Source organism: Culex pipiens, chromosome 1 (assembly GCF_016801865.2).
Source record: "Culex pipiens pallens isolate TS chromosome 1, TS_CPP_V2, whole genome shotgun sequence".
NCBI classification, from domain to species: Eukaryota; Metazoa; Arthropoda; class Insecta; order Diptera; family Culicidae; genus Culex; species Culex pipiens.
In genome coordinates, this window is record NC_068937.1 from 92,622,396 (window position 1) to 92,650,375 (window position 27,980).

The 27,980-nt window shown below is 43.0% G+C and overlaps 1 protein-coding gene across 1 annotated transcript; it reads left to right on the forward strand.

Moving 5' to 3' along the window:
• The first annotated feature begins 5,369 nt into the window (after positions 1-5,369).
• Positions 5,370-27,909, forward strand: LOC120429673 (serine/threonine-protein phosphatase 4 regulatory subunit 3). Its single transcript, XM_039594702.2, has 8 exons — positions 5,370-5,503; positions 9,498-10,627; positions 10,690-10,882; positions 10,953-11,208; positions 11,282-11,557; positions 11,617-11,768; positions 16,850-17,823; positions 26,548-27,909. Exons 1-8 carry the CDS (start codon positions 5,392-5,394, stop codon positions 26,638-26,640), a joined length of 3,186 nt encoding a protein of 1,061 aa, XP_039450636.1. The 5' UTR covers positions 5,370-5,391; the 3' UTR covers positions 26,641-27,909.
• The last annotated feature ends 71 nt before the right edge of the window (positions 27,910-27,980 follow it).

Consider the following 27,980-nt stretch of genomic DNA (forward strand, 5'->3'; position numbering starts at 1 on the left):
ATTGCTGATCGGAAGGCACGCCGACGAAAAATTTCAGGAAAATCGCGATCGAATTAATTATATAATTAAATCTTTATAAAGCTATCTTTCCGCAGCTAGGGGAAATATACCCTTTCTAATCAAACACCTATCTTCGTCATATGGAGAGTTTGATGCTCGATTAAAGCTCCAAAAGTACTATTTAGACTATAAACTTACCAGCTACAGCAACGCCTCAAGTAAGCACGCAAATTTATGCCATTTACTGGCCAAAAAGATCAAATTTACACTTTTGATCATATTTTTTATTTTTCGAGACCATTTCTCATCATTTTTGTGGCACACACATCCACACGCAAGATCAGAGGTTAACTGGTTAACGAAAGTAGCCATCAATATCTTTTCACTTGCGCTAACGATTTCAAAGCGCTTATGATATAAAATTGCTTCCAACTACCGGCAACATGTTCTTTTGCACATTAGTTAGTTGCACTCACTTGAAAAATAATCCCGAAACATGTAAGTAATTAGCAAGCGCCATCAAAAAAAAAAACAAACGCGCCAAGTCTTTTGACGTTTGAATTTTGACGACCCATTCCAATCGAATGCTGAAGAAAACCGAGCGAGAAGCGAAGGCAAATAAAGAACAAAGGGTGGCCACCAACACCACCAGCAGCGCCTGTTGGAGTGAGCCAGTGCTGCCAGGAAATTTTCTCTATAAATGCTACTTTTCGTGAGTGTTCGCTTAAAATTTCATCACATTTGTGCTGGAAGAAAAAAAGAACTAAGCTGAAAATAGAAAAATGGGGGTGGCCCAATGCACTCGACTGATTAGAATGCATTTGGGAAATATTTTTTTTAAATGCCTGTAAAAAGAATAGCATAACTTTTAATAAATGTGAAAATAAACAGAAATGTTCACAAAAAGTTGCTCTACTCGTTGGTGTACTTGGTTTTAGTAAATTTCAAGGAACATGCAATGGCACTGACCTTGTTGCGTGCTCTTCGGTTGACGTCCACGTAAGGAACATCCTGGAAGGAGCGTAACTAACTACATCCGTAGTTCTGTTAGATCATCCGAATTATCTTGATCAGAACAGTATAGCTCTGGTTCCTTGCGAGTGTCCTATTTTCTTACCTCCACGTTGGCTTGGTTTTCATGATGACCTAGCTGGTGGCCTGTGGAAACGGATCGTAAACCTTTGACCACCGCGGGTCAGAGTCGAGACGGCTAAAAGAAAGGGGCGCGACAATGTGGGAAAGGGAAGTAATTTGTGATTGTAGACGGTATTGTTTCGATTCGCAGTATGTTGAGTCAACTGCTGTGGATGTACCTGAAGCATCGCACAACGGGGTTTCTCTTCTTTTCATTCTCAGCTACCACCTATCTCCTATTTTTATTTTGCTCTACTGATTCTCACTTCTTCATTCATTCTTCTATATTAATCATTTGATTTTGATTTTACTAACTTTTGATTCTCTTATCTCTCAAAGCTTTTCCACTCTTTTTTACCAATTGATACTGCTGTAACAAACTTTGGTTTTTCCTTAAAAATATACTTTTCCTTAATGTACTAGTAATATGAAGTCTATTTATCATTCGCCTAATCTTTTTTTGATTTTATTGCGAACTTTTTTATTTGAATAATTCTTTATCTGTCCTATAAATTATCATTACTATAATCCTAGCTTGTTTTGTATCTCTTTTTATTAACTATTGTCTGATTTTACATCTAATACATCTAGCTTCTCATTTTTATTCTTTAAAATACGCTCATCATTCTCTTACTATTGATTCTTGATTTTTATAAAATAAATTCTCTTTTATTGTCTATTGTTTTCAATCTTCACCCTTTTTTTTCAAACAAGTGAGGTTTGAGCCCTTACTCAATTTATGGAATGGTTAAAGGATTAACACAAATATTACTATTGTATTTTTGGTGAACTTTTATAACATGCTTAGGACCAAAATATTGTAACAAAACACCGCGACAAAAGAAATAGCAACAGATAAACACGATTCAACATTAGGGCAGATTTCAGGAGAAAACAATACACAGTAAATAACAATTAGTTTTTGAATTCAAACTAAAAATAAAACAGTTTTTGCTTAAATGAAAGTTGATAGGCACACTATAAATGGTTAGGCGCTTATACTTACATCAAACCCTACGTAATGTACCACCCCCGGCCGAGTTAAAATGCGTAACCGGAAAAGAAGGTGTGCATGCCTGGCACGAACACTCAAAGCGTGTTCTAGCGTGCTGCTCGTACTGACTCAGAGCAAGGGTGAGATGTAGGTGTAAGGGCAGTGCGTGTTCGTCGGGAACCTGGTGCATAAGATCGGTCAAGGCCCGTTCTTACACTGAAAATTGCGAATTGCGAATTGCGAATTTCAAGGAACACTCCAGATTATCCAGCATCAATCAAACACGACCGCTTATTAGGCTTAAAATGGGTATATTTCCCCTAGCTGCCTAATATTAAAACATTTCAACCGATAAACAAATTGCTCATGGTCCCATCACTGCCACTCGTGAATACTGACCTCTTACCCGTCTACTGACCCCCTTAAAACTCATGTAATACTTTGTCGTAGATGCAGTCGATTGGGCGGTCTCTATCACTCAAGCATCGGAATAACTTTCCCATCCACTTCCCAGTGACTCTACCTCTGAACGTAGCCGGCGCCGGTATTGATCAGCATGATAGGAGACTCTAAGAAGTTGCGAAACGAGGAAAGATAGCTCCCGATCATCTTCCGCGGCTCGTGGATGTATCTTTTAGAGGTCCTGTTCAATAACGGAGTAGCAACTGCTTAAGCATATGCTAGATCTGAGTAGAAATCTTGCAATAGAGATCGCCAAGACCGGTTGGACGTTTCAGGCATCATGAATCCGCTTTTCTTCAGAACTTTTACATTCCCGTGCAGTATTTTTTTTGTAATGATCTGGCAACTCTGTTATGATATAACCCATATGACCCAGATAAAATCATGTCTATAATCTATATTATGTTAAATTTTGAATAAATGTCCACGTGGTTTTTCGTGTGAAAATTGGTCTGGGAGGTGAAATTGGGTAATAAAAATTTCTGTAAACAACTTATTTGTTCAAACTTAATTTAGGTACAAGCTATTAGGCCGGAGCCGGTGGTGTAGTGGTAAGCGTGGTTGCCTCTCACCCCAGTTGGACTGAGTTCGATCTCAGACTGTCCCGGTGGCATTTTTCGAGACGAAATTTGTCTGATCACGCCTTACGTCGGACGGGGAAGTTAATGTTGGCCCTGGTCTAACTTAGCTCAGTCCACACAGTAAAAAAACATGGTAATATTACATCTTAAAAGGAGTACATCTTTTATGTCAGAAAAAGCTTTAATTTTACCTCTAATAATGTAAATTTACATCTGGCAGACGCTAGGAAAAAATATCTGTAATCCTGAAAAAATATCAAACCGGCGATAGTTATATCTAGCTTACTAAGTCCGCGCCCCAACCCGCACGGCCAACTCGCCGCTGTGAAAACTAGACGATTAAAGCCAATGTACCTCTATGTGTTCCGTACATTGTATACAGAAAAAAATAATGTAAATTTGGAAGCTGTAATTTTGGAAGGTTGAATATTACCTCTTTTATGATGTAATTTTACCTCAATTTAGACTGAAAAAGTGACATTACACCAGAAAAGTGGTAAAATTACTCATTTCCAGAGGTAAAATTACACCTTTTTTCTGACATAAAAGATGTACCCCTTCCCAGATGTAATATTACCATGATTTTTTTTTCTGTGTATACTGTATTTACTGCATATACGGTACATAAAGGTACATCGGCTTTGATCATCAAGTTTTCACAGCGGCGAGTTGGCCGTGCGGGTTGGGGCGCGGACTTAGTAAGCCAGATATAACTATCGCCGGTTTGATATTTTTTTAGGATTACAGATATTTTTTCCTAGCGTCTGCCAGATGTAAATTTACACATTATAAGAGGTAAAATTAAAGCTTTTTTCTGACATAAAAGATGTACCCCTTTTTAGATGTAATTTTACCATGTTTTTTTTACTGTGCAGGTTGTCTCCCTGGTTCCTGTCTCAGTAGAGTCGCTTGTAGGCAGTTGGACTTAGAATTCAAAGGTCGTCAGTTCGAATCCCGGGGTGGCCGGAAGCTTAGGTGTAAAAAGTGGTTTGTTTGGACACCTAGTTTGAGTAGGAGTTTCGCGATCGAGAACGCCAAGGCAATGCTGTAGGCTGTAGAGCGACAAATTTTACTTGCTCGACCCCCTGTCATCTTCGATAGCCTCCTTCTTGCCAAAAATCTTCACTTGGAAGAGAAAGACTATGCTTCCAAAGCGCCACTTCCACGCCTATCCGTCTGACAACGTCTTCGGATTCCACCGCTCGGTGCAGAATGCTTTATGGCGCTTGACTTGACAGGCAAGTAGCACCGCGGGGAGAACCTGTCTTACCCGTTTTGCACACTACCACTACTACTACAGAGGTTCACAGGCCCTGCTGGTGTGTGGGTTCCAGATTTTCGCGCAAGAGACTCACACGACGACTACGGAAGAAGGTCGCGCGGAGTAGTACGGAGTCTACTCTTCGTCGTAAATTTCGCGAATTCAACTTTCTTTTTTTTTTTGTTTATTTTTCTTTTCTTTTCTTCAAGTTGGATTAAGTCAAGTAGGGATAGGGTGGTGGGGTAGTTGATTATCCGTCTTGCTGTGTCTGTATCAGATTCGCAAGCAAGATGGATGCGGTCAGCGTTGATAGATTAGGTGGTTTGCCTCGAACTGAGGAATTGTTTTGGTTTAGGTAATCAGGACATAATGAAATGTCGTCAAAACTAATTCTTTTATTTTCTTCTCTCTTTGCAGATTCTCGATCAACTCCGTTTGGCGAACCGATCTCAAGTGTAAATAATAGTGTATCTACACACCGTAGTTCCCCCCTCATCCTCACCGAGTAGCCCTTCCGATCTCGTCGCGAGTGTCATCCCCCCGTTAAGAAAAGAGAAAAGAAAAACTCCGACTCCCGTTTCCTGGTGCAGTGATTCCGTAATTGTGTAAAAATTGAGCAGCACGTAGACCCGGTGCGCTACAAAATTCTAAAAAAGAGAAAGAAGAAGAGTTCCTCTGGCCACCATCATCATCACCACAACCACCAGCATCAGCACCACCACCGGCACCATCACCACCGTTACCATCCGGCAGCGACGACGTCGACGGCGGCGGACACCACTTCCTCTGGCAGCAGCTCGAGCGGCAGCGGTTCCGACAGTGCTGGAAGTGACAGCGAGCTGCAACAGCAGCAACCGTCGACCAGTGGCTGCGGCGCCGGAAACGGCCGACCTCAGCAGCAGGACCAGGTTCAGCAAGACAGTACCGGCAGCAGCAACGTCAACCACAGTCCCGCCACAATGACAACCGACACGAGGCGACGCGTCAAGCTATACGCACTGAACGCAGACCGGCAGTGGGACGACCGGGGCACCGGCCACGTCACGTCCAGCTACGTCGATCGGGTTAAAGGTGAGTGTGGGGGTGGGTTAGGTTGATAACTTTGATTTGGTTTTATTTTGCTAGGTACCAGGATTCCAGAATGTTTCTCCAACTATCACACACACTACGTACATTGTCCACATGAGGAATCATCCGAGAATCCGGCAGACAGCTTGAGACTCGTTAACAGTTCTGGCAGGACGGTCCTCCCGTCTTCCCGGAGTTGGTGATGGCTACACGAACCCGCCGTAAAACTCAAGTGCAGAATGCTCCAGATGTGAGCCGATCCAATCGCCGACCCGACTTTCGGGGATCCAAGTCTCTCAACCTCGACTCAACGAAGTTCTCGGTCTCGAGCTTTTACGACCTCCATGACCGCGAGTACAGCAAGTGTCCAAAATTATTGTCATCGGCGACTTCAACGCTCAAGTTGGTCAGGAGGAGGAGTTCAGACCGGTTATTGGGAGGTTCAGCGCTCACCAGCGTACTAACGAGAACGGCCTACGATCAATCGATTTTGCTACCTCCCGCAACATGGCCATCTTCCAGCACAGCCTCCTCTACAAGTACACCTGGAGATCCCGAAACGACACGGAGATGCAAATCGACCATGTTCCGATCGATGGTCGGCACTTCTCGGACATAATCGACGTCAGAACCTACCGTGGCGCGGACATCGACTCGGACCACTACCTGGTGGTGGCAAAGCTGCGCCAACGTCTATCCGAAGTCAACAAGATCCAGTACCATCACCCGCAACGGTATAATCTGTAGCGCCTCAAGTACCATGAGGTCGCTACCCAGAACGCGCAGGAACTCTAAGCTGCGTTGCCAGACGTGGGTTAGCTCGTCCTCTGAAGGCCTGCTGATGTTATATGAGAGAAGCCATCAACGCAGCGCCATCGGGTACGTGGACCGAGTTTGACGGAACGGCAGGTTCGACGAGGAATGTCAGACAATTTGGGACGAGAATACAGCATCGCGGGAAAGCTGCAAAGACAGCAAACCCATCTCTACCGGGATAAGAGGCGCCGCCTGGAAGAGTTGGAGTGCCACGACATGGAGCTACCCTATCGCTCCAACAAAACTCGCAAGTTCTACAAGACACTTAGTCAATCCCGGAGCGGTTTCATGCCGCCAGCCGACATGTGCCGGGATAAGGACGGAGGAATCTTGACGGTCGCAAGAAACGAAGTCAGCAGAATGGTGGACGGCGGGCCGAGCCAGCACCCACGATGAGGGAAGTTAAGGATGCCATCAAGAAGCTGAAGAACAACAAAGCAGCTGGTAAGGATGGTATCAGTGCAAAACTCATCAAGATGGGCCCGGACCTGTCTGCCCAAGCTGATTGTCAAGTTCTGGGACACAGAACAGCTACCGGAAGAGTGGAAAGGGGAAGTTATATGCCCGATCTACAAGAAGGAGGAATGTGGAACTACCGTGCCATCACTATTCTCAACGCGTCACTACGACGCGTACGACTCGATCGATCGCGAAGAGCTATGGAAGTTCATGTACGGGAACGACTTTCCCGGGAAGCTGATTAGAATGGTGAAATCAACGATGGACGGGGAACGGTGCAGCGTAAAGATCGCGAGTGCGATGTCCGGACCGATCGAATCGCGCAAGGGACTGCGACAGGGCGACGGTATCTCTGGCCTCTGTATTAACATTGGCTTCGAAGGCTTCAATACTGTCGGCGGAACGTTCGAGGAGGTGGCTATGAAGTACACCGAATTGAAGCGGGAAGCGGAGAAGGTTAGATTGAAGTCAGGAGGCACCAAGTCCCTTAGGGCTCGCATAGGACCAAGCGTGAGGCTCGACTGATACGACTTCGAAGTTGTGGAAGATTTTGTGTACTTCGGGTCGTTGGTGACGTCGGACAACAACTGTAGCAGAGAAATTCGGAGGCTTATTATCACCGGTAATCGGTTTCCCGGCGTACAAGTTGCACCATGTACGAATCGCTGATAAGGTCGGTCGTTCTCTACGGGCACGAGACGTGGACGATGCTCGAGGAGGACCTACAAGCGCTTGAAGTTTTCGAACGGCGAGTGCTTAGGACGATCTTTGGCGGCATACGTAAGAGCAATGTGTGGCGTAGAAGTATGAATCACGAGTTGAGTTGCCAAAAAAGCAAAGCAATCCGCTTTAACGACTCCCGGGTCTTTTTGTGGTCCCTGTTGCAAGTCTCTGCTCATTTATAGGCGTCCGAAGGTTATGTGGTGAGTCACCCAAAACCTCTTTTACGCAAATGGACTGACGTTTTACTTCCCCATCCGATAGAATGCGTGATCAGGAAATCTCGTCTCGAAAAATGCCACCGGGTCCGTCTGGGATTGAACCCAGGCCTTACTGGGCGAGAGGCTACCACGCTAACCACTACACCACCGAACCGGGCGATGGCTGCCAAGGCTGGCCGAATCCGGTTTGCCGGAAACGTCGCAATAATGCGGAACGGGCTGGATGCGCGCCAACAGAATCAGAAAATCAATCCGGTGATGTTGGTGCGAGTGGCAGGAGACTTAGCGGATCCCTGTTAGTCGCTAACGCGCTGTTCAGTTCAACTACATAAGCAGATGACACTGACATAGTTGCGAGAGATCTAAAGGCGGTGAAAAGGGCTTACAAACAGACTTGGAGACGCAAGCAAGACGGATTGCCGGGGCTGCAAAAACGTCGGTCCTTCAAGACTCACCATCACCCAAAAGCACATGTAACCAAGAGCACAGAGTCTCGAAGCTGACATTATACAAGACACTGATTAGACCGGTTGTCCTCTATGTTCACGAAACCTAGACTCTGCGGCAAGAGGACCAACGAGCCCTTGGAGTATTCGAACGGAAGGTGCTACGAAAAATCGACGGAGCATTACCTACAGCTCAGAATGAGTGCCATGAACGGCACGCTTTGCTTAGAGAACTGACCTTCGCGAGGATGGAAGGAGACCTTCTTTGGATTACGGAAATTCCAATCATCTAATCGAGTGCAACGCTGTAAGAAGCTGACTACATCTACAAGACAATTATGTCCGCGATGGCTACGAGAATCGGACAATGAAGATAGAAAACGACGAACGTAATTTTGGAGATTTCGAACGGAAAGTATACGTTCTAAACTGAAGGAGATTGTGACAAACTACCGTTATCTGCAGGCGCCTGTTTTTGAAAATGACCGCTTCAAGCTGTACTGTTCTGATCAATGTATCCACCATCATTGACGTAATCTGGAAACTAAGCTAAGATTGCCCGATTATTTCCGTATTAACTTTTCAATAGGGCAAATCCGTAGATGTAAACAAGCAGCCTATCACTTTCTTTTTCAACGTGAACTGTCACTAGAGCAAGTGGTATATAGACTGTTTGTTTACATCTATTGAAAAGTTATTACGGATTTGGTCCTCGGATTGTTTCTGTTGTCAATTCAACGACTGGAATAGTCCCGAAGAGTCTGCTGCATTCGTTGAAAAAGTTGTGGCTGCTATCTAAAGGCCAGGATGATGAGTGTCCAGCAGTAAAAAGCAAGAAGAGATAACGGAGATGGCGCATTGCGTTCAAGATGAGGAATTGAATAAGACATTTTCGCTAATTATGAGAAAATTCAAGGACGCCTTCTAAAACCTCAAGAACAACAATACAGCTAGGAAGGATGGCAACGAAGTGGAACTCATCAGGCTGGACACGGACAAGTAGGCGATCGTTTACCCCGATTGTTAGTCATGATCTGGGAGTTGCAACTGGTTCATTCTCAACGCGACATGTGCACAGTACAAATAATTGTTTAGGATCTTTTTCATCCGTCTCTAGTTGATAGTGAAAAATTCGGTTGGAAATTTTCAAGCTTAATTGTGGCTGATAATGTATTTAGGATCGCTGATACCCGTTCATTACGACACCAGTAAAAAGATTCGGACAGGAATTATTGGTCGCGTCGTATTTCTTGAAATTTTGATTGAATTTTAAACTTTTTTTAAGCGTGTTCGTCACAAATTACTTCAACTGATTTCTTTTCGTGTCTCCTCCAGGTGTCTCCCTGCTGGTGCACGCCGAGAACGACGGCTCGATGCTGCTGGAGAGCAAGATCCATCCGGACACGATCTACCACAAACAACAGGACACGCTGATCGTGTGGAGCGAGGGCGACAACTTCGACCTGGCGCTCAGCTTCCAGGAGAAGGCCGGCTGCGACGAAATATGGGAGAAGATTTGCCAGGTCCAGGGCAAGGATCCGTCGGTGGAGATTACGCAGGACGTGGTGGAGGAGTCCGAGGACGAGCGGTTCGAGGACATGTCGGACTCGGCGCCGCCCATCGAGCTGCCACCGTGCGAACTGTCTCGGCTAGAGGACATCTCGGAGGCGATCGCGAACGGGCTGACGTCGCAGATCCGCAAGGACAAGCTGGCGCAGGCGATCGAGAGTGAGAACTACATCAAGAAGCTGCTGAGCTTGTTTCACATTTGTGAGGATCTGGAGAACCACGAGGGGCTGCACTATCTGTACGAGATCTTCAAGAACATCTTCCTGTTGAACAAGAACGCGCTGTTTGAGATTATGTTCGCCGAGGACACGATCTTCGACGTGGTGGGATGTTTGGAGTACGACCCGACGGGGAATCCGCCCAAGCAGCACCGGCAGTATTTGAAGCAGCTGGCCAAGTTTCGGGAGGCGATTCCGATTCGGAACGGTGACCTGCTGGCGAAGATCCACCAGACGTACCGAGTGCAGTACATCCAGGACATTGTGCTGCCGACGCCGTCGGTCTTCGAGGATAACATGCTGAACACGCTGTCCTCGTTTATCTTCTTCAACAAGGTCGAAATAGTCACGCTCATCCAGGAGGACGAAAAGTTCCTGGACGACCTGTTTACGCTGCTGACCGATCCGACCACGTCGGACGCCAAGCGGCGCGACATCATCCTCTTTCTGAAGGAGTTTTGCAACTTTGCCCAGTATCTGCAGCCGCAAAGCAAGGAAACGTTCTACAAGACGCTTATCAGCCTCGGGATCCTGCCGGCGCTGGAGATTACGCTCGCCATCAACGACAAGAAGACGAAGGCGGCCTCGATCGACATCCTGACGACGATCGTCGAGTACTCGCCGTCGATCGTGCGCGACTACACGCTGCAGCAGTACAACAACTCGGACACGGATGAGGTAAGCTGGGATGCGGGTCGGTTGAAGGTCTGTCTGAACTAACTTTTTATGATTTTGAACAGGATCAAACGCTGATCAACATCGCGATCGAGCAGATGCTGTCGGACTCGGAGCCGGAGCTGGGCGGGGCGGTGCAGCTGATGGGCGTGCTGCGGATACTGCTCGACCCGGAGAACATGCTCAGCTCGGTCAACAAGTCGGAGAAATCGGACTTTCTCAACTTCTTCTACAAGCACAGCATACAAACCCTAACTGGTAAGTAGTGTCGCTATGGCTTGACCGAGGCCGCACCTTAAACTCTCCAATTTCTCGGTACTTTCGATAGCCCCCCTGCTGCTGAACACCCTCACGGACAAGCCCGCCAACGAGGACTACCACACGGTGCAGCTGCTCGGGCTGGTGCTGGAGCTGCTGTCGTTCTGCGTCGAGCACCACACCTACCACATCAAGAACTGCATCATCAACAAGGACCTGCTGCGGCGGATACTGGTCCTGATGAAGAGCACCCACACGTTCCTGGTTCTGGGCGCGCTCCGGTTTCTCCGGAAGATCATCGCGCTCAAGGACGACTTTTACAACAGGCGAGTCTCTCTCTCTCCACCAACTCGCTGCTAGATCTTCATACTAACATCTCATTCTCGTTCTCACCTGCAGGCACATCGTCAAGGGCAACCTGTTCGCGCCGGTCGTGGATGCGTTCATCCGGAACAACGGCCGCTACAACCTGCTCGAGTCCGCCATCCTCGAACTGTTCGAGTTCATCAAGATCGAGGACATCAAGTCGCTGTACACGTACTTTGTGGAGAACTTTGGCAAGTTCTTCGACGACGTCCAGTACGTGCAGACGTTCAAGACGCTCAAGAACAAGTACGACCAGCAGCAGGACCGGCTCAAGGAGAAGGAGAAGGGCGGCGGCGGCGGTCTGGACAGGTAAGCAGTCTCTGAACCTTTGAATCTTCAAACAAAATCTCACCCCGTCCCCTTTGCAGCGTTCCCTCGATCCTGCGCAACAGCAGCCGGTACCGGCGGGACCAGCGCCAGCTCGACGAGGAGGAGGAAATCTGGTTCAACGAGGAGGAAGACTTTGCCGACAGCAACAGCAACAACAAGGCCGGCTCGCCGGAACTGGACACTAGCCTAGGTGAGCGAAATCATCACAGCAAGTTAGTTGCTGGTGGTGTTTGCGGTGGTGGCAAGAAGCGCAAGCGGGACTCGATGCCCGGGCTGCGCCGGATTGCGTCCTCGTCCTCGCTTGCGTCGGGGAAGGACGACGGCGGTGGAATGGGTGGAATGGACTGTGGGGAGTGATAGAAATAGGAGTGGTGGGGTAGAAGTTAGCGCGGTTAGGGCGCTATTTTAATCAACCTTTTGTTAAGGGGGAGAGCGAGGTGGAGGAGCTATCCATGACCGAACGGCGATTCAGTTCAGATAATTTATATGTGCGTGTGTATTTCATGGTGGATAACTTTTCATAGAGATCAAGGCTGCTGACTTCAATAAACTGAATTCTTGAGATTACTTGTGTGATTCGCGTTGCGTTTTGACTCCCGAAAGGCTTAAGAGAAGACTGGTTGGAAGTTGAAGACTTGAAGGCATCGCCGTTGGACTTCGAATTGGTAAACCCGTAAGTTATAATTTAAGATTTTTCTCAATTGTTTTGCGAACCTATTGGATCTTTTTTGTCATCACAGAGGATTGGTTAAGATTTACTTCGTTGAGAACTGTTTTATGTCCAGTGTTGCAGTTCAAGCTGACGAAATTTTTAGTTATGATTTGTGTGAACACTTTCCTTCTAGATAGTGTTGCTCATTTTCTCGATAAAATACTTCAAAAACTGATGCATTTTTCGATCAAATTCCTGGTCCATTAGAACTGACCACAAATGACTCTCAAGAATGGAGATTTTAACACATTTTGAAGTACATAGTTTTTTGCATTTTAAAACAGTTTCACATCGATGATGTTCATTGGTTTAAGAATATTTCCAGAGCTTTTTTTTTTTTTTTTTGAAAAGGTCCTATAAGCTATTGTCTTTTATATGTTAATAGGACCTAATCAAAAAAAGTCGAGAATTTGCTCGAATTTTTTTCATCTCTAAAATTAGAAAAATATTTTTTTTAATGCCCTTTTGCATTTTTAAAAAATAAATTTATGACTCGTACTGAAAAATCATCATTTTGCAACTTATTTTATGAGCACCATATTTTTAATTCCATTTTGAAAATATTTACCTTTCCTGTCATTCTATAAGCTTAAGCACGCAGCTCGCAAGGAACTCGGTCATTTTTTTTTCTTTTCCTGATCCCCCACAAGAAAAGAGCGGTTGAGAAAAAATAAAATGATAAAATCATTTAAAAGTAATAACATTTCAGATTTAAAACTTCAAACATGCAAAAAAAAATAATTCTGACATTTTAAAATTCAATAATTAAAAAATTCTAAGATGTCAAAATCAAAAAATTAAATATTCAAATATTTGTAAAATTTTAAAGTCAGAAATTCAAACATTTCAAAATCATAACAAAATAAATCTAATTTTTACTTTATTTGAAATGGTCCCATAAACAAAGGAACCGCATAGCTTATAAAAGCTTAAAAAACTCTAAAATTCTGATTTTTTTAAATTCTATGATTTTGAAATTCTTAAAACCTTTAATTCTTAGATTCCTAATGCTCCCATCCAACATTACAGAAATTTAGACAGTTTTGAAGCAAATATACAACTTCAAACTGCATTAATGTTTTTTTTTAAATTCTGAATTTTGATTTTTTCTGTTTTTATTTTTGTAATTTTGGTTATTTTAACTTTTTTTTTTTAATTTTTGATCTTCTATTTTTAAATTGATTTAAAAAAAACTCTTAAATTTTGAAATTCTTGAATTTTATAAATTCTATAATTCTGAAATTCTTAACATCTTGAATTCCTAAATCATGCCATCAACTTTGGGGCATTTTTGGAGTCACATTTTTTAGAGAAAATCAACTTATTCGTGATTCATTTTTTCCTTAAAAAATAATTCCGCGCGGACTTCATATATCCGAGTTTTTTTTATATTGAAATTCAAATTTTATCGCTTTTATATTAGTAATTTTGAACTTATTTTTTGTTTTTTTTTTCTTTCTTAATTTCCTTTATAAAAACTAAAAATAAAAACAAAACAATTTGGAATTTTGAGAAAAAAAAATCGTTTTCGATTTCGATCGGCACGGACTTTGAATATCCGAATTCTAACTGTTTTTCATTGCTTTTTCAATTTATTAATTTTTGAATTATAGGTTTTTTTTTCGTTTAATTTTTTTTTTTTTTCGTTTAATTTTTTTTTTTTTTTTTTTTTGGGAGGGTGGTCCAGCCGAACATCGTTGATGTTGAAACCTCTAAACTGGGCCCTCGTCCTGTCACGTCCGTCAGTAGTCTTGTCGTACATTACAACTAGAATCAAATCTGCCAATGAATTAGTACACTTCGACCAAATAAACACTGACGCTGTATGGATCTGACTCTAGAATAAATGTACAGTTGTTTGTTATTCATAAGTCCAACTTATTCAATTATTCATTTAAGTCCAAATTGTCATTTGCTAACTACTTTGGATTGAAAATATAAATTTTAATCTAAAATCCTCTAAACTTAATGTTCAAAACTAAACGTTCCTTTAACTGTTGTAATACTACTTCTATCAAAAAACAATAAAAAATGTGAACTGATATACAAATAGGATAGAAATCGCGATTTGAAAAAGAAATGACCATTTACGTCAAAAGATCCGTAGTTCCTCGATTCGCAACAATGGTCGATACAACCATAATCCGAAAACCGTTAGTTCAACAGATCAACGAATTTTGTCCGATATCATTACATTATTGATTGATCGAGACTCTATGAACAATTTGACATAAACGAATGCCTAGTATTCTAACTTAACAATTGCAACTAAATTTATCATCAAATAGATTTGGAAAGCATACAGATTTATTTTAAATGCTAATGCTAAGCAACAAATCAATTGTACTATCCTAAAGTCCCACCTAAATCCCACATTGTGATAGTGAAAAAGTCACAGAAGCAGCGGTGTCTTGTGCAATTGTGATATTTTCACTATCGGAGAACTACCTAGTTCACGAAGACAGCTTATCGGTCAACGCTTAAGCCCTGGGGCTGCGACAAAGCGAGTTCTCGTAGCATGAAGTGGTGTCCATAGTGCTTATAAAAAAGAATGTATACCCAAATTTTAACTAATGCACTAGGATCAAATCATGCCCCTTGACTTTAGAAGGCCCAGGGAGGTTTTTTTTTTTTTTTTTTTTTTTCGTTTTATCTAATCTAATCAGACCCTAGCGCAGCCAATCTTTCGAAGGGATCCTGGAGAGTGCCTTAGGTTAGATGACGCCTAGCACTCTTCTTGTCATTTATTAACATTTGTAGTGCACCATTGCATTAGAATTCATTGAAACATCACAAGCGTTAAAGCGGCCAGGCCTAGTGCGTAAAACCGTATCGCAGAGACATGATTCGTTTGAAGTGGGTTGAGTTTGAGCACTGAGTGTTCGAACAACAACACAATTCGGAATCGACAGGGGAGGAAGAAGCGTGGGGACACACCACCATACGCTCCGAGATTTGGTTGTATTCGTTGGAAGCACCATGCTTAGAAGGTTTGGTACTCCGGGACCCTCTGGGATGGGACATTGTATTTCAAATTATAGTTTTTTTTTCGTTTAATTTTTTTTATTTTTAAATTTTTTTTTTGATACTCTGTTTTTCTATTTTATGAATTTTAAAATTTATATATTTTCATTTTTTTAGATTGAATATTTGTTTATTCGAATTCTTGAACTCCTAAATGTTTGATGCAGCAGCATTTTTTGAATATTTTTTTAAACGAAATGTTAAAATTTCTTAGTTCAAAAAACATTTTTTTAAATGAAGAAATGACAAAATAAAAATAGTCAAAAAATTTATAAGTTGTAAGTAAAAAAAAGTAAAAAAAATAAAATTTCAAAAGCCTTCAAATTAAAAAAAAATATAAAATCAATTTTGAATTTTTAAAGCACATTCGAGATTTTCTCGATTGTCAGCCGCAGTTTGTCGATGGTAGATTGTTAAAGCACTCAGATGAGTGCTGAGAAAATCAACTTTGCTTCACTTTTATCAAAAAGTAACACTTTTCGACACTGTTTTGTTTTTGCCCAAACACACGGACGCCAAAGTTTCACTGACGGGGTTTAACTGAAAAATCCTAATCAAAACACTATTTTGGTATTGCAAAATAGCAGGTAGTTATGTAGCAAGTTGCAAAATGATGATCTTTTCAGTACGAGTCAGTTGAGGATATTTTCGGTTCGGGTGTCATTGTTATGCTTCCCTGGAGACGTTTTCGGTGCGATTTGCAGTTGTTTCAACATGGGCCGGATGATGCACTTGGACGCCAGCGGCTAGTTCGGGATGTTCCCGCCGATTCAGCCGGGAGTAATGAGCGCTTCGATCTACCTTCCCGAATATGTAATTCACTTTCTTGTCGAATTTCGGCTTCTTGCCAAGATCTGTCATCCCGACAATCTACAGTACTGCTTATCGATAATAATAAGACTATTCCCGTACCTGCAGATTTATGCAATTCTGCACAAAATCGGCTTCCGTACTTTTCTGCAAGTAGTCTCATCTCTCTTCTGCTGGTTTGTTTCTTATTTAAATAGCCTCCTTTTTTGCTCTCTGCGAAAAAGTTACTTTTGCTGGTTGCAAAATTCTGCATAAAAGGCATAAACCTATTATGATCATAATGCCGTCGGCATAAGCAAGTAATTGAACCTACCTGTTGCAAATCGTGCCTCGCGTGTTGATACCCGCTTTTCGCACAACTCCGGCATAGCCTATGTCAAACAGCGCATAACTTTTGCATAAATATATGGCAGCATCCATGTTTCTGAACCTTTACCGACGTTCTTATTAATATGAGCGAAAGAAATAATGATCGAAGAATTCTGAAAAAAAATTGGACAAATTAAGATAGCAAATACACCACATGAGATATTTTGGAACAAATTTAAAATTACATTTTTCTGATTTGATTAAATTAATAGAGCTATTCAGGTTAATAATAATAAACGTTTTTCTAGAACATTGTAAGAATTAAGTAAATTAATTAAGTAAGTAAATTCGTCTGACCAAAAATATTGAAATTCATTTGCTTTCTTCAAAATAACCTAAACTTTCTCTCCTCCCAGGTAAAATCTTCGACAAGAAATCGTCGGACTCGTCCTCCCCGCCGCCTTCCGCCGCAGCCACCTCAGTGAACGGCCCCAAGTACAGTAGTAGTAGCACCAGCAGCAGCAGCACTAGCAGTAGTACCAACAACAACAATGCCAGCAGCAATACGACCACCTCGCCGTCGTCGTCGCCGCCGCACCATCTCTCCCAGCTGAACAACAACAACAACTCGGCGGACAGTATCAGCACGGACCTTAACAGCAACAACAGTACTAGCACCAACACCGCGACCTCCAGCAGCAGCAGCAGCACGTCGTCCGCTTCGTCGTCCGTTGGCGAGGTGGCCGTTACGTCCATCCACGAGGCCCTCCAGCAGCAGCAAGAACTGCTCGAAGCTTCCGAGGCCAATCTAAATCTTACGTCCTCCTCCTCCCCCTCCTCGAGCGTCACTCCGTCGGACGAGCTGACGACAACGGAAACGACCTCACTCATTTCGGCGTCAACGACGGCGACGACGAGGGACCGTTCCCAGTCACCGCCGCCGGTCAACTCACACGACGAAGAAACACCCGCCACGGACGACTACGAAGTCACCCCAGCCAAGGACGGCGGCAGCTGTAGTCCCGCGGTTGAATCTCTGGAGGCCGTCGCCGACGACGTGCTGGAGACGTCTAAAAGGTTAGGCCTGGATGCGGGCACGGCGGAACCGGCCATCACGTCGACGTCGACGTCGGAGGCCAGTCCGGAAGAGGAAGAAGCAGAAGAAGAGGTGAGGCAAAACTGTACTGCCGACAGCAACAGCAACAGTTCCAACGGTGATATCAGCAGTGTTCCAACGAGTGCGGCGGGAGTGGCTCTCGATGCCGCGCCGGATGTGGCAGAGCCAACGGCGACGGCGGCAGCGGCGGAAGTGACTGGGGAGATGGATGGTGTGACGGAGGAGAAGGTAGATGAGGCGGCGGCACCAGCGGCGGTGAACAGTTTGAAGAAGGTAAGTGGAAGAAAATGTATCCAGTATTTAGGGACCACAACAGGGTCCTTGGCCGAAATTATAAGATTTGTATTTTTGTTTGTTTGACCACGCCGGGTTAGGGTGTTCCAAAAATGGTAATTCTCGACGATTTGCGCAAAAACCACATTCAGGGTTGTTACGGACGGCGCGGATCGCGCGGATGGCGCGTTTCGCGCGAATTTGCTGGCTAAATTTACTCAGGCGCGGATTTCGCGCGGATGGCAATTTTGATAAATAAAAAATATTATCAGGAATTACGATAATTTATCTTTTTTAGTGCAAAAACTTCGATTTCTAAGAAGATGTTACTGAAACAAAATTTAATTTGCTTCCGAAAATGTTTGTTTGTAATTTCTAAATAACATACGTCGAAATAATCTTCAAGAAGAGATTATTATTGTTGAAGATTATTTTAATAAATTTATTCTCACACTCAACTCATTTATAAACATCTCCTACAGGCTCTGAATATTTAATTTCTATTGAGTTTTATGGGCTGTGTTATAAACCTTATTTATTGTTTATTTGTGAACCATATATGCATATATGCAGTGTTGCGTTCCTCACGCGCTCGTGAGCAGTCACTTTTCGCTCATTCGTGAGGAGGAGCGCTGCGCGAGCTAGCTCACGTTTGCCCGCGCTCACGTTTGCTCCGATTTTTTCAGCTCACGTTTGCTCCATGCTCGCGCTCGCGCTCATTTTTCGCTCACGGAGCGCTCATTTTGGACGTATCGCTAATCGTTTAGCGTTTTTCTCAGTTTTCTAGTTAGATTTTTTGCTTAAGGTGCAGCAGGGCTTCACGTAGTAAAAAAATATGATATATGAATTGGAATAGCTTATTTTCATTAACAATGTTTTTGCAATAAGTTTGATTCGCAAGGGTCAAATCATACAGTCAGAGTTGAATGCATAAATATTTTCGAATTAATAGGCCTTTTGTGTGTGTGTGCGTCGCGCGTTGAAGTTTGCACCTTGGTACGGCTCCGTGAAAGTGCCCTTAGAACCGCCGAATTACCGTTCCGCCGCGACCGTGAGTGTTATCAATTAGCGCCGGAGTGCGTCGCGGACCGGCACAGTGCGTTATAATTGACCTGCAATCGACGGCCGGGCAACAAAAGAGAAATTATTTTTGCCATCCATCGTCGTCGTCGCGGGATAAACAGGCAGAACAAAGCAAGAAGTGTGGTGTAGCAACAAGGCCTGTGGCAGTGCTGTTGTGTCCATTGCGTATACACACACTAAACGAAACCGCGCGCGGTGTGCTGAGAGTGCGTTTTGAAAAAAAGAAAACGAGAAAAGTTTTTTAACTTTTTTTTTTCCTAAAATAAAATAAAAATTATTTTATTGTACTGTTGTGAAAAATTCTGTGCTGTAAAGTGAACCGCATACACGCACAAACGCAGGACGTCCTCTTCCGGATATGAAGACCGTTAGGCTTCGAGATAAAAGCCCCGTTACGGTAGCGTGAGAAAACCGGGGCTAGGTCTCGATAGCCCTTAGGTGGTTCTCCACCCCGAGACTAGGTAGCGCAGCCCTGATAAGGCTGCCTACCGAAAACGAAGATCGCGAATGGCAAGAAGATTGGATATCCGGAACAAACGGCAGAAGCCCATTGAAAAGCAGATCACCGATTGGCGACTCGGTTCTTGGAACTGCAGGTCCCTAAACTTTCTGGGTTTCGAACTCGCTTTGGCGAATGAGTTGCAACCTCGTAACTTCGATGTTGTGGCACTGCAGGAGGTGTGCTTGGAGGAGGAGCAGGTGCTCGACTGGCCAGGTCGGCAGACCAATTCCCGTTTTTTTTCTGAGCGGCGGCAAGGACAAGAAGCTGGGTACCGGCTTTATCGTGCGGGGTAAGATGCAGGATCGCGTGTTCGGCTTCACGGCGATCAGCGAGCGGATGTGCAAGTTAAGAATACGAGGCCGGTTCTTTAACTATAGCATTATCAACGTGCACTGCCCCCACGAAGAAAAGACCGATGATGAGAAGGAAGCATTCTACGCGACGCTGGAGGAGGTGTACGACGGCTGTCCGCGGCAGGATGTAAAGATCATCATTGGGGACATGAACGCTCGGTTCGGAAGGGAGGAAATGTTTCGACCGACAATAGGCCCAGAAAGTCTACATGCGGTCACGAACGACAACGGCCAACGCTGCATCGACTTTGCAGCCTCCCGTGGAATAGTGGTCAGGAGCACCAATTTTCCTCGAAAGGACATCCACAAAGCCACCTGGACATCACCTGACCAACGGACGAAAACGCAAATCGACCACGTCCTGATCGACGGCCGATTCTTCTCGGACGTAACGCACGTGCGCACCTTTCGCGGTGCGAATATTGACTCGGACCACAAAGCTGTCGACGGTGTTCAACCAACGCCGAAGCCGGCGGGCCCCTCCGTTCAACACCGCATGTCTGCAGAGCGGAGATGTGGCCCACAGTTACGCGCAGCAGCTGGAAGCGAATCTGCCAGGTGAGGAGGAACTTGGCGCAGCCTCGCTCGAAGATGGTTGGAGCCGTATTCGCTCAGCCATCGGCAGTGCAGCGGAAGCCACACTGGGTAGTGCGATCCGAGTCAGTCGGAATGATTGGTACGACGACGAGTGCCAACGAATTACCGCTGAGAAGAAAGCAGCTTACGACAGGAAGCTGCACAAGGCGACGAGAGGGAACGTGGAACGATACCGGCAGGCTCGGAATCGGCAGGTCGCGGTCTTCAAGCTTAAGAAGCGCCAGCAAGAAGACCGAGATTGCGCGGAAATGGAGCAGCTATTCCGAGCTAACGAAACGCGGAAGTTTTACGAGAAGGTGAACCGGTCCCGCAAAGGCTTCGTGCCGCGAGCCGACGTGTGCAGGGACAACGAGGGGAACCTGATCGTAAGCAAGAGCGAGGTGTTGGACAGGTGGAAGCAGTACTTCAACGAGCACCTCAACGGCGATGAAGCGGACGGAGACGGCGTAGGAGTCAACCTTGGAGCGCCCGCAGCTGATGAACAGTTCCCAGTGCCTGATCTAGAGACGGTGAAGAGGGAGATCAGGAAACTGAAGAACAACAGAGCTGCCGGCAAGGATCGGTTACCCGGTGAGCTCTTCAAATATGGAGGAGAGAAACTGGCGAGGGCGCTTCACTGCGTGATCTCCAAGATCTGGGAGGAGGAGAAGCTACCGGAGGAATGGATGGATGGTGTCGTGTGCCCCATCTACAAAAAGGGCGATAAGCTGGACTGCAGCAACTACCGCGGCATTACGCTTATCAACGCGGCCTACAAAATCCTCTCCCAGATCCTCTGCCGCCAGCTGTCACCCCATGCAAGGAGGTTCGTGGGGCCCTACCAAGCGGGCTTCACTGGCGCGCGCGCCACCACGGACCAAATATTTTGTCTCCGACAAATCCTCGAGAAATGTCGTGAGTACAACGTGCCCACACATCACATCTTTATCGACTTCAAGGCGGCCTATGATACAGTCGACCGCGAGCAGCTATGGCAGATTATGCACGAGAACGGGTTTCCGGATAAACTGACTCGGCTGATCAAGGCTACTTTGGACGGTGTGATGTGTCACGTGCGTGTTTCGGGGGACTTAGCGGAACCCTTTGGATCACGCCGAGGGCTGCGGCAAGGTGATGGCTTATCCTGTGCGCTGTTCAACATCGTCCTTGAGGGCATTATTCGAAGGGCGGGCATCGAAACGAGTGGCACGATTATGAACAAGTCCTACCAGCTGCTTGCTTTTGCCGATGACATCGACATTGTAGCAAGAAACCTGGAGACGGTGAAGGATGTCTACACCCGACTGAAGGTACAAGCAAGGCGTATAGGACTTGGCATGAATGCGACGAAGACGAAGTACATGAGAGGAAGAGGTTCGAAGGACGTCGGCCCCCCAAGTCTCACCCCTCTTACTGTGGATGGTGATGAGTTGGAAGAGGTGAGCGAGTTCGTGTACTTGGGATCGCTGGTAACCGCCGACAACGACACCAGCAAAGAGATCCGGACTCGTATTTTTGCTGGGAATCGTGCCTACTTCGGATTACGGAAGACCCTCACTTCGGATCGGGTGCAACGCCGCACGAAGCTGACGATGTACAAAACACTGATTAGACCGGTAGTCCTCTATGGCCACGAGACCTGGACGATGCGGCAGGAGGACGAACGTGCCCTTGGAGTTTTCGAACGGAAGGTGCTACGAACGATCTACGGTGGAGTGCAGGTGTCTGACGGAGTGTGGCGAAGACGCATGAACCACGAACTGCACGCGTTTCTTGAAGAACCGACCATCGCCACCCAGGCGAAGATCGGGAGGCTCAGGTGGGCCGGCCATGTCGCCCGAATGGACGAGGGCCAGCCCGTCAGACTGCTTTTTGACCGCGCTGAACCAGCTGGCGGAACAGGCAGAAGAGCAGGGAAACCGCGCGCACGGTGGGGAGATCAAGTGAATGGTGATATCCGGAAAATCTGTAACCTGGGAAATTGGAGAGTAGCAGCCCAAGACCGAGAAAGATGGAAGCGTCTTCTTGCTACAGCACGCGTACCTGGTGCGCTATGCTGATTGGTATGGTATGTATAAGTAGAGACAGGAGAGGGAGCGGGGTTGGATGTGTATGGGCGCTTAAATAAAAGGGCCTGTAAACCTTAGAAAAACTTACAAATCAATGAATTGATTCAAGAAGATATATGCCTTGGTAGGTTCGATTCAATGTTATGTACTTGGTTTATTAAAATATAACATTAAACTGTTTTGACTACCTTTCCAGAGTGCGGGTCTGAATGAGTTACTATTAAAAAAATAAGTTATTCCATTTAATAAAACGTCCAGTGATTTATTGATTAGAAACGATAATTACTGATAATTTCTATCAAGTTAGTCTTTTTTGGCTAAATATTCTAGAAAATGGGGTAACATTGTTGTAACAGTTCTCTTTTTTTTTAATAAGCCCCAAAATTGCTTCTTCAAGAATGAATTTGTCCATATCTGACAAGTTTTGTTGGACAAGACAAGGCCTCAAGGCTAAATGGATACGTGTTCGCTCTGTAAGCGAATGCTCCTGGGTTTGATTAATATCTACTCCCAACGAGAGCAGTAACAGTAAAATTTAAAATTTTAAATGTATTTGTTTCAATCCTTTCTGTAAATTTCCTTCATGAGAAGCAATATACTCAAAACAAACATTTACGGTATTCGCGCCAACGACAGGATATTTTTAAACATTTAGTTTTTTGTTACTTGTTCGAAAAATGTTTAGATTTAAAATAGAACGTATGTTTCTGTTCGCTGACTAAATCCATTTTATTGCATACTTTTGTTTGTTTGACCACTTTGTTGTTGGTTTTGCTGCCTGTGCTGAGATAGTTCTAGAAACTTCGTTTCAAACAGGCAGATGCTTCAACAGGAAAAACAACTACCTACTTTGGCTCACCAGCTCACGTGAGCGCAAAACGCTCCGGTGAGCGTGAGCGAGCACGAGCTACCTGATAAAAACTCCCGCTCCAGCCCAGTCAAATCAATCCGAATTCGAACACGGAACCGGTTGTTGCGTTTGAAACGGAATTTGTATACGATTCTAATTAGATTCCAGTCAGGATTCGGATTGATTTGACTGGGAGCTGGAGCGAGCACGCTTTCCGTGAGCGCTCGCTTATTCGCAACCCTGCGCCATATGTCAACCTTTTTTTCGAAGATATCGACATTCGGATGAAAAACTGATTATTGGGGGGTGTTCCGGTGGCGAACTATGGTCAAATCCCGGATATGAGCTTGATTGGACGTAACAGAAGCTGGCTTTCCGCCTATGATTTTAGATGGTATTTAACCCGTAGAAAGACATCTAGGGGAAATATACCCATTTTAATCACTCTAAGCCGTTCGACCAATTCTCATCACTTTTGCTGTTTTCCGCTATTAAATCAACATTTTCAGATGTATCAACAATGGAGAGTTGCTTACTCACTTTTATTTGAGCTATTTATTACTTTGGATCAGTCAAAAACACTTTATGAAAGCTGTAATTCATGATCAAAGTGCTGATAGGCCTATAATAGAAATAGGCTGAAAAAGGGTATAGTTCCCTATATAGATTTTTTCTAAATTTATTTTTTTTTGGGAAAAAATAAAAAGATTAAAAAAATTAAACATGAATGCTCCAACATACAAAACTTAATGTTTTAGAAGTTCTTAAATTCAAAACTTTTGTGATTTATATAGTTGTTTAATTAAAAAAAAATAAAATTCAGATTTTTAAATGCGAAAAAAAATTAAAAAATCCGAAATTTGAATAATCTAAAATTCTAAGCTCCCAAAATCCGAGAATTTATTCTAATAAATCTATTCTATAAAAAAAATGATATTTAAAAACTATTCTTAAATTCTAAAATTTTTCTTACTCTTGTCTATTCAATAGTTATAAGTAATAATGCCTTCGATCGAACTACGATGTAACACACAGCTGAAAGAAACTCCAAAACCCTGCTATGTACCGAAATGAACTCATTGTAACTTGATTATTCACAAATAAACCCGAATTGAATTGAATAAATTCTTAAATTCTTAAACTCTTAAATTCTTAAATTCTTAAATTCTTAAATTCTTAAATTCTTAAATTCTTAAATTCTTAAATTCTTAAATTCTTAAATTCTTAAATTCTTAAATTCTTAAATTCTTAAATTCTTAAATTCTTAAATTCTTAAATTCTTAAATTCTTAAATTCTTAAATTCTTAAATTCTTAAATTCTTAAATTCTTAAATTCTTAAATTCTTAAATTCTTAAATTCTTAAATTCTTAAATTCTTAAATTCTTAAATTCTTAAATTCTTAAATTCTTAAATTCTTAAATTCTTAAATTTTTAAATTCTTAAATTCTGAAATTCTGAAATTCTGAAATTCTGAAATTCTGAAATTCTTAAATTCTTAAATTCCTAAATTCTTAAATTCCTAAATTCTTAAATTCTTAAATTTGTAAATACTTTATCATTAAAAAAAACTGCTTATTCCTTAATTTTTGAATGCTACCATTTTTAACACCATCTTAGATTACAGAAAATCTGATAACTTTGGAACATTTTTAGAGTCATATTTTAGGTTAGAGAAATTTTGAGAAGAAAATAATACAAATTTATTGTTTCGATTTTTCTTAGTGACACTATGGCGAGGATCATTGAATACGAACTGTATTTAAATTTTCAAAATTCTTAATTTATTAATTTTATTTTTTTTAATTTATGATTTATGATTAAAAAATAGTTATAACTTTAGAATTTGATTTTTGTTAGTTTTTATATTAAAATTTTTAAATGTTTTAATTTGGTTTTAATTTCTATTTTAGGATTAATTTTTCTGCCAACTATATTTTTTACCCTCTGGTTTACTTACTTAGCCTCACGAAGCTATTCTGGATTTATTGAATATAACATTATTTAAACGTTTGTGATTTTTGTGTTCCTGCCGACGGAGTCCTTTACCATAAAACGAGTTTAATATTTGTTCTCAAATACTTTCTTTTTTTTTTCAATAAAAAAGTGAAATTATCTTGTATGTATGTCACGAAATTATTTTCTTAAAATGGCGCGGATTACGCGCGGATTGGGTTTTGGGACGGCGCGGATTTTTTTTCGACTTCTCCGTTACAACCCTGGAGGTGTAAACATCAACCTGGACCTGGAAGCTGATGGCCTGGAGCAAGGAGCAGCAAAAGTGGAGGCAGGCCAGCCGGTATGAATGAGAACCACCAGAATATTCCGGCCACATGATCCGAAGTGGCCAGAACCCTCAGGGGTGTCCCGATGGAAGGCCAGACGAGACTGGGCAATATGGGTATCAAACTTCATGATTTTTGATACTGGTATTGAAAATGGCCATTTTGACAATATTGGCCACAACCTGGAGCGGCCGGTGCCCCCAGGGAGCTTGTCCCGGGAGGACATTTCCCGAACCATACGATGTTGGGCAAAATGGGTATCAAAATTCATGGTTTTTGATTCTGGTTTGGTTTGCCGAGTTTGGTCAATTTTTAAATTGAGCTCTAAACTCAAAATTAAATATCTCGAGAACCATGAGTTAAAAAAGAATTAAAATTGGAAAACCTGTGTGAAATTATCCCAGCAACACGATGGTGAAATCAAAACTTAAATGAAAATATGTACTCAGTATAAAAATTGAAAATTGAGCAACAAGTTTTCATTTGCGCAAGGTGCACTCAACACAATTGATTCTACGTCCAATTTGATGGCTATTGGCTCGACTTAATACGGCATGCGGTTCCAGAGATACCGCAGTTTAAAAATTTAGGTTTTCCATCATTTTCACAAAAAAAGCGAAACTTTGGGCTAGTGTCAAGAAGAAGGGAGGTTTTTTTTCTTGCTTGTTTTGGTGATATCAACAGCTCCACCAAACTTGAGCTTGATCAGAAAATGTTGATTTCGATTTCGCACATTTTTGTGCACGATTGAGGTGGGATGACCCATCATTTATAATTCTGTCATGTGGTGCATCCGCGGAAATTGGTGACCTGGTTTCCTTTGGTAATTTGCACACTTTACGCTCGACTTGTGCTGCTGGGCGTATTGTTGGATTACACTGTATTATTTTTATTTATTGTTGATAGAAGTACTTGATAGTGTTGTTCAGGTTGGCAGTTGACTACAAACCACAACAAATGTTGAAATTGTTAACACTTTTCCTTTCTCTCTTTTTTTCCTTTCTCCAGGGTCTGGTGGACTACGAGGACAACTCGGACGAGGATGAGGATGACGACGACGACAGCGACTGCCCCGCACAAAAGAAGCCAAGAATAGCATAGCAGCAGCAAATGCGTCATCACCATCAGCAGCAGCATAATCACCATCATCACCCGAACCACCACCACAACCACAACTCCCAGCCGTCGTCGGAGGAAAATTCCGTTGACGCCGCCGTCTCTAGTACCGAAACAACAGCAACAACAAATTATACATAATTCATATAAATACATGTGTACGCTAGAGGTTAAAATAATTGCTAATTTAACACACACACACACATGCGTGAGAACGGGGGCGAATTTTTAATTATTACATTGGCTAATAATTGAAGCTGTAATTTAAAGAGGGAAATGAAGATGCGCAGCAAAATGTTGTTGGAGGGGGAAAAATGGAAGAAAAACACATCCACGCAGAGAAACTGAATACGAATAAGTCTAATATAATTATTAAACTATTAAAGAAGGTAAGCAAACAAACAACAACAAAAACGCAAAAGATCGTATTAAAAAAATCAACCACACGCTACTACACACCCAACTTTTACTACACACTTAAACACGTGAAGAAGAAGAAAGATGCGCGCGCGGCTTAGTTGAAAAAGCAGCTGCAGCAAAAAGTAAAATTTGTAAAACAATATTATTGTTTGAAAAAAAGAAAATCTACGCCGAAAAACAGGATGGAGATAAAAATAATAATAAAAAAACACAAAACAAGCTTTTCAAAAGTGTGTTTTGAACGTTGTTTAGGGAAAAGAATTAAGTAAAATAAAAAGCTACATACTATTTAATGGATAAAAGAAAAACGAATCGACGCGAAGCAAAATTGGCTCGCGCCAAACGGCAAACATTTTGCACCTTTTGAACAATTGTAAACAAGACAAAACAAATCAAACAAAAAAAAACTGTTGACCATTGAACATGTAAAGTGTGCTGAACAAAAAACAAAACATTTAACTGTCCTCGTGTTCCGGTTTGAAATTTCAGAGGTGTGATTCTCTGCCGGAAAGGTCTTGCGAGCTGCTTTGAATCGGAAAACAACTATTTAAATCCTCCGGGAAAACGACAAACGAAACGTGATCTGCCTTTTATTTGTCGTTTCCCCTCCCCCCCCCCCCTGAAATTCCACCTTTCTTGTTGGGTAAGCCGCTTTCGGAGTCAAAAATCCCGCATTGCAAGCCGAAACTTTCGCTCCCAGACCGGCTTGTCGGTCAAATAATTTGATCATCTTTTTTTTGTGTGCTGTAAATAGTAGTTACTGGTAACTGTAATTAGCGGGTAAGCCAAATTCTCGTATGAAATAAAAGGAAATCAACAAATTAAAAGAAAAAACACCCAAATCGAGCGTCGTTCGTCCCTGTACTTTGTCGAAACAATCATTTCTTCCGAGTGGAAATCTCTAA

What these genes read in the sequence shown, in the direction of transcription:
- LOC120429673 (XM_039594702.2), top strand. Translation starts at nt 5,392, where the DNA reads ATGACAACCGACACGAGGCGACGCGTCAAGCTATACGCACTGAACGCA. An exon ending in AAGGACGACTTTTACAACAG is followed by an intron (nt 11,209 to 11,281) that starts GCGAGTCTCTCT and finishes TCTCACCTGCAG; the next exon opens with GCACATCGTCAAGGGCAACC. An exon ending in GGAACTGGACACTAGCCTAG is followed by an intron (nt 11,769 to 16,849) that starts GTGAGCGAAATC and finishes CTCTCCTCCCAG; the next exon opens with GTAAAATCTTCGACAAGAAA.